General features: G+C 33.5%; 1 protein-coding gene and 1 non-coding gene across 2 annotated transcripts in view; one reads left to right on the forward strand and one right to left on the reverse strand.

Annotated features, from left to right (window-relative positions):
- LOC115224051 (unconventional myosin-VIIa) overlaps window positions 1–10000 on the forward strand; it is a 123898-nt gene that overhangs the window by 65805 nt on the left and 48093 nt on the right. Inside the window, exon 14 of the mRNA XM_029794850.2 lies at window positions 9709–9902. Within this exon, the coding sequence (XP_029650710.2) occupies window positions 9709–9902 (194 nt within the window). The remainder of the gene's footprint in view (window positions 1–9708; window positions 9903–10000) is intronic.
- On the reverse strand, window positions 3261–3365 carry LOC115224147. Its single transcript, XR_003882849.1, has one exon. It is a non-coding gene; the product is annotated as a U6 spliceosomal RNA (small nuclear RNA).

Below are 10000 nucleotides of genomic sequence, written 5' to 3' on the forward strand. Positions count from 1 at the left end.
TTGACGTGATTGCAGAGCAATATGCGATGTAGTGTTTTGCTCCAGAACACATTGCACCACTTGGTCTAGAAATTGAAATCGGGATCACTAGATCATGAGCGTGCAACACCCTAACCACTAAGCCATGTGCCCTTGTATATATATATATATATATATATGTATATATATTAAATTAGAGATAAAACCACTATTAGGCAAATCAAACAGTGAAAAACATAAACCAAAACATAGAAATAAAAATAATTAATATAATATACAAAATACAAATTTAAAATTTAAATTATTTAAATTTAAAGTTAAAAATTAAAAATTATTAATTTATATTTATAAATTTTCATATATATATATATATATATATATTTATTTTATTTATTTACTTATTAATTTTTTTTTTAAATTAAATATATATAACTATCAAAAGTATTAACAGTGGTTTTATCTCTAATTTAATTTATATTTATACTGTAAAATTAGATTTAATCCTAAATCTAATTTTTCCTGTAAGTTTGGATTTACTACCTAAATATTATTATATAATATATATATATATATATATATATATATATATTGGTCAATTTTTCATAAGTTGGAAAAAAAAGGATGCTTTAAAATAATTTCAAGCAGTAATGTTTTGTAAAGCCATTGATTATGACCGGTCAGAAAGTTTAAAATCATTTAGTCTGTTGTTGCTCTTAGCAATACAGGTGATTAATAAGTACTGCACGCTTATGGGTTATGTGCCTCTGGTTAGCAGGTCTAATGAATCGCCTTCATTGCCAAGAGTAATGATAGATGTGAAACCAATGATAATTTTCTGACCAGCCGCAACCAATGGTTACATATAATATATATATATATATATATAATATATATATATATATATATATATATAGATAGATAGATAGATATAGATAGATAGATAGATAGATATAGATAGATAGATAGATAGATAGATATAGATAGATAATATATATATATAGATAGATAGATAGATACATATATATATAGATAGATAGATAGATACATATATATATAGATAGATACATATATATATAGATATATAGATAGATACATATATATATATAGATAGATAGATAGATACATATATATAGATAGATAGATACATATATATATAGATAGATAGATAGATAGATAGATACATATATATATATAGATAGATAGATAGATACATATATATATAGATAGATAGATAGATAGATAGATACATATATATATAGATAGATAGATAGATACATATATATATATATAGATAGATAGATAGATAGATAGATAGATACATATATATATATATATATAGATAGATAGATAGATAGATACATATATATATATATATATATATATATAGATAGATAGATAGATACATATATATATAGATAGATAGATAGATACATATATATATAGATAGATAGATAGATAGATAGATACATATATATATAGATAGATAGATAGATAGATAGATACATATATATATATATATATAGATAGATAGATAGATAGATACATATATATATATATATAGATAGATAGATAGATAGATACATATATATATATATATAGATAGATAGATAGATAGATACATATATATATATATATAGATAGATAGATAGATAGATACATATATATATATATAGATAGATAGATACATATATATATATATAGATAGATAGATAGATAGATAGATACATATATATATATATAGATAGATAGATACATATATATATATATAGATAGATAGATAGATAGATACATATATATATATATATATATATATATATATATGGCTCAGTGGTTAGAGCGTCGAGCTTACGATCGTGAGGTTGTGAGCTCGAATCCCGGACCGGGCTGGGTGTTGTGTTCTTGAGCAAGGCATTTGTTTCACGTTGCTCCAGTTCACTCAGCTGTAGAAATGAGTTGCGACGTCACTGGTGCCAAGCTGTGTCGGCCCCTTTGCCTTCCCTTGGATAACACTGGTGGCGTGGAGAGGGAGGCGGTATGCATGGGCGACTGCTGGTCTTCCATAAACAACCTTGCCCGGACTTGTGTCTAGGAGGGTAACTTTCTAGGTGCAATCCCATGGTCATTCATGACCGAAGGGGGTCTTTACCTTATATATATATATATATATATATATATACATGTATAATATATATATATATATACATGTATATGACGCCCCCGTATCATTCCTGTTTTTATTCGTTACTGTAAATTTTATCTTCGTCTCTTGTTTTCCTGTTCGTCTCGACTGGGAATTACGTTGTCAGGAATTACGTGGATCAGCTCTATCGTATTTGGTGAGAAAAATATCTGTTTCTCTTGGGGTCTTATAAAAAAGAAACAGGACTTCACTGCAGCTGAGCCACCTCACTGTTGTGTGATAAAGCAAATCACAGAATTCAGAACCAATTTCTTCAAGAAAGGCCTGGAACTGGCAGTGATTAAGAGTATGACCCTGAATGAAGTTCACCACAGAAACGACTGGTTTCAGTACTTAGTCCTTATCTGTTTCTTTATTGCCCACAAGGGGCTAAACATAGAGGGGATAAACAAGGACAGACAAAGGGATTAAGTCGATTACATCGACTCCCAGTGCGTAACTGGTACTTAATTTATCGACCCCGAAAGGATGAAAGGCTAAGTAGACCTTGGCGGAATTTGAACTCAGAAATACGGCTACGTATTTTGCCCGGCGTGCTAACGTTTCTGCCAGCTTGCCACCTTACTTAGTCCTTATCTGCCCCACCAGACCCTTCTTCGCTCCAGCCATAGTAACACATCAAAGCTGATTCCACTGAAAGTTATAACCTTGAAAAGTTTTCTGCACTCCTATGAAAATGTCTTCCCCAGTTGTTCTGTGCCTGGTGCAAATGGAGCCGACTCTTCTGTGATTTGAAAGTCCAAATTAACATTACAAATGAACATGGGAAGTTGTGACATACTTGAGAGATCAATAGACTCATCCAGCACCAGAAAGTACAAGAAATTCCTAGCTTTCTCACATATCTATTTCTTTACTGCCCACAAGAGGCTAAACACAGAGGGGACAAACAAGGACAGACAAACGGATTAAGTCGATTATATCGACCCCAGTGCGTAACTGGTACTTAATTTATCAACCCCGAAAGGATGAAAGGCAAAGTCAACCTCGGCGGAATTTGAACTCAGAACATAGCGGCAGACGAAATACCGCGAAGCATTTCGCCCGACGTGCTAACAATTCTGCCAGCTCTCCGCCTTTTTTTAATATGGAACGCTTCATGAATTTGCTTGTCATCCTTGCGCAGAGGCCATGGTAATCTTCTCTGTATTGTTCCAATTTTAGTATATGTACTGCCGAAGCTTTCTCACATATCTGTAGCACTATGTTCTTCTGTTCTCTGCATAACTGAACTTGCTGAAAGGTCAATACTTCCAAACAAGTTGGCTTTCTCAGAAACACAGGTCATTTAAGTTAAATTAAGTTAAGTTAATTTTTTAACTCAAAAAGCAAAAAGCAAGGCCATGTAGGGTGACATGGAGTTATGTACAGGGAGGGTGTTCATGCAAAGAGTTCAGGCCATTTCTGGTCAAGAGAGACTTTGAACCGAGCGGCCGTCGGCATCTTCACTATCTCGTCCAGCAGCTTATTCCACGGATCCGCAACCCGGGCGGAGAAAGCCCCTCTCCTTCGATTGAGATGAAATCATCACAGATAGAGCTTTTCGGAGTGACCCCGCAGCCCATGCTCTGCTTCCATCATACAATCTTTGATGAAGTTGCCATCACTAAACGGGTTTCCTCACTCTACTATCTTATGCCTTATTTTGTAACTTGTATGAGTGACAGTGGTTAGCGCATGGCTCAGTGGTTAGCGCGTCAAGCTTACAATCGTGAGGTTGTAAGCTCGAATCCCGGACCGGGCTGTGTGTTGTGTTCTTGAGCAAGGCACTTTATTTCACATTGCTCCAGTTCACTCAGCTTTAGAAATGAGTAGCAACGTCACTGGTGCCAAGCTGTATCGACCTTTGTCTTTCCCTTGGATAACACTGGTGGCGTGGAGAGGGGAGGCCAGTATGCATGGGCGACTGCTGGTCTTCCATAAACAACCTCGCCCAGACTTGTGTCTAGGAGGGTAACTTTCTAGGTGCAATCCCATGGTCTGTGTCATGACCGAAGGGGGTCTCCGATGAGTGACAGATTCATTTTCAGCAAACATTCCTTTGAGATTCCAAACTATGTTTCATTAACCAAAAGTTCTCAGAAGGCAACCTTCCAGAAAACCACAAATATGTCAACAAATGTTTTGTTTCATAGTGACACCAAAGATTGTACTCTTTCAAAAGAGCAACACTTTCTTTGCATATCATGCAACTAACTTTCTCATTGTATTCATAAAGAAGTACTTTTCTCACCATTCTTCAGTGAAAAAGCAATACTCGGCATCTACTTTTCTATTATTATGAAGTAAACCGGATCTGAAAATGAAAGACAAGTGTTTACTCAGACTCTGAATATTCTACCAGAAACCTTAAAGAAAAATAACAATTTTTCAAAATTATTTTTAGCATGCTAAATCTAAATACAACAAACTAAAAGTCCTTGGCATTAAGCTATGTTATTATGTAAAACAGTTTTTCCTCTTAAATTACATGATTTAGCAATTTTTATAATTATAACAATATTTAAATTTTATTATATAAGAAAAGCTTCACAAAAATTAATTAAAATCATTTTCAGTAAAAATATTAAGAATCTTTGCAAGTATAGTATTAAGAATTTGATGCTAATTTAATTAAAATGTTCGTTAATTTAATTAAGTTGTTTTTTGAGTGTATAGCAATTAAAATATAGGGCTTAAATAAATATCAAAGTTTGAAAATATTAGTTGTTTATCTCTTGTGAGCCTTAGTCGTCAGTCCTCTAAATTTTATATATATATATATATATATATATATATATCACGTGACCACTCTTTACTTTTTAATTGTTATTTTAATTTTAACTTTTCTATTATATGTAATTTTCTAGATGGTGTAATTTAATTATTCATTTTGAATTGATAAATGGTGGTTTTTTATAATATTTTATATATATTATGTTGTGTGGAATTTGATTTAGTATTTCTAAATTGAATTCTTTTTCTTTGTAAGTTTGGATTTTATTCCCTCAAATAATAAATAAATAAAAAAAATCTATATATATATATATATATATGAGAAAGTTGGTGTGTGAAAGCACGTGGTTGAATATATAGAAAATAGTAAAAAGTGAAAAAACTACAGAAGGCTTGTTTTAAAAGGTTAAAAAATATAAAAATATATATTTGAGTCATTATGTCTGAAGAATGTTATAAATTTTTTTCATACAATGACATAGTTTTTGAAGAAATCTACCTAACCCATGTCCAACTACTTTTACGAAAATATTTGTATTATTACATCTCACCTGTTATGCAGCACAAATCTGTGTTTCGATTGAAATATCTTGAATTACATCAAATGTCTGTTTCAAGGCGCCTTGAAACAGGTAGATTTCTTCAAAAACTATGTCATTGTATGAAAAAAATTTATAACATTCTTCAGACATAATGACTCAAATATATATTTTTATATTTTTTAACCTTTTAAAACAAGCCTTCTGTAGTTTTTTCACTTTTTACTATTTTCTATATATATATATGCACACAAACACTTGTAACATTTATGTAGGTGCTTAAAATTTCCTTTTATAAAGATACAGCATAGGTTATTGACATTGATTTCATTCTGAAACTTAACATTAACTTGCTTGGAGAGTGTTGTAAAAGTTTTAGTAAGCTTCTAATACAATGTGTATTTATTATCAATATGCATCCAGACATGACATACACTCAGACACACCCAAACATTCAAATAGAAACACAGCCAATTGTATTTGTATCTTTTCTCACTCAAATTTGACACCTCAACATATTTACATTATCAAAATATCTTCGCCTTATAATTAGTACATTTAACTAATTGCTTCAATGTCTCCCCAATTAAGCTTTCACTGTAATTAGTACATTTAACTAATTGCTTCAATGTCTCCCCAATTAAGCTTTCACTGTAAACCAAATACTAACCGGTTTTCAGTTAATCATTTTCTACCTGATATTTTTTACCTTTAATTTGTTTAAGTCATAGGACTGTGGCCATGCTGGGGCAGAGCCTACAAGGGTTTAGTCAGTAAACTGAGAACAGGACTAATGTTTGAAGTCTGGCATTTATACTATCAGTTGCTTTTGACAAACTGCTAAGTTATAGGGACTTAATGCCTTTGTGCATATGTGTGAGCACAAAGGCATACACACACATATATATATACATACATACATTTACTATCTAAAATATATATTATGTATATTCACATACACATACACATATATATACATATACACACAGATTATATATATATATATATATATATATATTCATATACACACAGATATGTGTATATATATATACATATATATATATATATCTATATATATATATATATATATATATATATATATATATACTCTCTTACTCTTTTACTTGTTTCAATCATTTGACTGCGGCCATGCTGGAGCACCGCCTTTAGTCGAGGAAATCGACCCTGGGACTTATTCTTTGTAAGCCCAGTACTGATTCTATCGGTCTCTTTTGCCGAACTGCTAAGTGACGGGGACGTAAACACACCAGCATCAGTTGTCAAGCAATGCTAGGGGGACAAACACAGACACACAAACACACACACACATATATATATATATATATACATATATACGACAGGCTTCTTTCAGTTTCCATCTACCAAATCCACTCACAAGGCATTGATCGGCCCGGGGCTATAGCAGAAGACACTTGCCCAAGATGCCACACAGTGGGACTGAACCCGCAACCATGTGGTTGGTTAGCAAGCTACTTACCACACAGCCACTCCTGCGCCTATATACATATATATTTATATAATGACAATTTAATAAATAAAACATATGCATACATACATACATATATGTACATACCTAGATCTATATGTATATATACATGCCTATATGGGTACAGGACACCACAAAATAAATGTAGAACACGATGAGAAACGAAAACATAAAAACAAACAAGGTAACAGACTTTTTTTTAACAACGAATAAACAGAGAACAAGACATACAACACAAGGAACATTCCCCTTCTTCAGCTGCCCCTGTTTCGACTCATTGCATGGGATCACAACATAATAGAGCTGTCTCTGTTATAGACCAAAAGTAGCCAGAGACATACAGCCTAAAGGAAGCACCCAAAATCTCTCCAATCTGAACTTCCACAAAGCAGACTGGAAATTGATCGAAAAAGAGATCCTCAGACAAGACTGGCTGAAATGTCTTTACCACCCTGTTGGAACACAGACAAGTGAACAAACCAGTGGATTTCTTTGCTGCCTCACCTATAACCAGTGAGGCAATTACAATGGATTGCATCAGCATGACTTTTGACCAGGTAGGAGCTGCCTGACACAGCTCTTACAGCACTATGACTGGGTGTTGCGGCAGTATAATAATATAATAATAATAATAATAATAATATGATGATGATGATGAAGAAGAAGAAGAATGATAATAACAAGAGCATTCAGAGAGCGCAAACCTCCACCAAGGCAACACCAACATCCTCTCAATGATTAGCCAGAGATGATTTTTGAAATGAGAATATCAGAAATAAACATAACTGCTCTCACAAGCATGAATACTAAAATCTAACCTGACCACTCTCAAAAATTAAGTAAAAAAGCTGGAAAAATAATCCAGAATCCTTGTCTGGTACCTGGTCGATCCCAACAGTAGTCATGGAATGTGGAAGGTGGCTGTAGAAAATTTAGTAACAGTAATAGATAGTTTATCCTTATCTAACACAAACCAAAGTTAACAAATTCACCATTCAAAATAGTTTGAAAGGCAGAGGCAATAATAAGTTCTACTCAGGAATTTTTAAATGAATAGCATGAAACCTTTTGGTTTTTCTTCTCTTAAATTCTGTCCTTCCTTTAGCTTTCCTGTTGTTTTAGATCAAGTATATATATATATATATATATATATATATATATATATATATATATACTAGCAGTATCGCCCGGCGTTGCTCGGGTTTGTAAGGGAAATAACTATAAAGCATTTTTAGAGAGTTATAGCCAAAAAATGGGAAAAAAATTATGGTAAATTTTTTTTAGTTAAAAAGGTCGAGTTGCGTCCCCTAGACAGTCTGTGGTTTGTGTTTCTGATTTTGGACCCCATGTCGAATTTATCGATTTTTTTCAGAACTGGGGAAACTTTTCAAAATTTTCGCTGCGTTAGTTTTGAATTATGACATTGGGCTATGTGTGTGTCAAGTTTCATCAGAATCGGTTGAAAGCCGTGGTCAGGGTGAGTGTACAACCTAACAGACACTCAGAAACACACACAGACAAACTGCCGTTTATATATATATATATATATATTTATTTATATGTAAGTATCCTCTAAAGTGTTAACATGTATGCAAAAAATATATAATATATATATTATAAAAATGTTAGTTTTATTTAATTTCTGAATGGTTTTGCTGCCGTTTGTTTGTGTAGTTTGATTTCTTTATCCATCAATTTCCACCAAGATAGAAGTAACTATAAGTAAAATTAATAATAGAGAAACGAAAATAAAACTTTGGAAACAGCCTAAAGCGAGATCATTGAGAAAGACTTGAAAGTCAAAAGAAGATTGTACTCATGTAAAGTAAATATAACAAATAATCTAGAATCCTTGTCCGGAACCGGATCAATTCCAAAATGTAATCAGTTCATACCAGTCACGATGCTAAACATCCCTGAAAGTTTCATCTGAATCCCTCCTGTGGTTCTTGAGATATCTTGTCCACAGACAAACAAACAAACACAACTGAAAACAATACCTCTGTCTTCGCTAAGGTGGTGGTAATAACAATAATAACAACAACATAACAATATCAAGTGCCACGAGTTACCTAGCACTATGATTCATCAATACACCTCAGTAATAATTCCAACATGTGAGTGGAGGCGCAATGGCCCAGTGGTTAGGGCAGCGGACTCGCGGTCGTAGGATCGCGGTTTCGATTCCCAGACCAGGCGTTGTGAGTGTTTATTGAGCGAAAACACCTAAAGCTCCACGAGGCTCCGGCAGGGGATGGTGGTGATCCCTGCTGTACTCTTTCACCACAACTTTCTCTCACTCATACTTCCTGTTTCTGTTATACCTGTATTTCAAAGAGCCGGCCTTGTCACTCTCTGTGTCACGCTGAATATCCCCTGAGAACTACGTTAAGGGTGCACGTGTCTGTGGAGTGCTCAACCACTTACACGTTAATTTCACGAGCAGGCTGTTCCGTTGATTCGGATCAACCAGAACCCTCGTCGGCCCAGATAGATAGGGGGAATTGGAAGTGGGGAGAGGGGGAAGAGAAGGTGCTAATATAAAGGTATGGGCTACTGCTGTGATGATGGTTAGAGCCCATCCCTATTTAATAAGTACAATAAGGATTGCATTTATTGTGTAACATCATGCGTTACCAAATACTGAATCATATGTAACATACGAAATAAAGACGAACAATTTCAAGCCCATGTTCTTTTCTTCTACTTATATACACATATCTATTTATTTACTTAATATATATATTTTCTTCTTGTTTTCTTTATAGCCTCAGTATAAACAGCTTATCGTCTGCTACTCAGTTTACTATCCACCACTATGCCGGCAGAGTTACGTATGATGCTTCAACATTTATTGCCAGAAACAAGAACACCATTTCAGATGACGTGGTCTGGATATTCTCCCAGGAAAACTGCGCATTTGGTTTTGGAACGCATTTGTTCTACCAGGAAATTGGAGATGGTTAATATTACTTTATTGTTATCATCATCATCATCATCATCATCATTATTGTTGTTGTTATTATCACTAGCAGAAAGATTGCTCACCAGGTGGGTTTC

The sequence above is a fragment of the Octopus sinensis genome, linkage group LG24 (assembly GCF_006345805.1).
Source record: "Octopus sinensis linkage group LG24, ASM634580v1, whole genome shotgun sequence".
In the NCBI taxonomy this organism is placed as follows: Eukaryota; Metazoa; Mollusca; class Cephalopoda; order Octopoda; family Octopodidae; genus Octopus; species Octopus sinensis.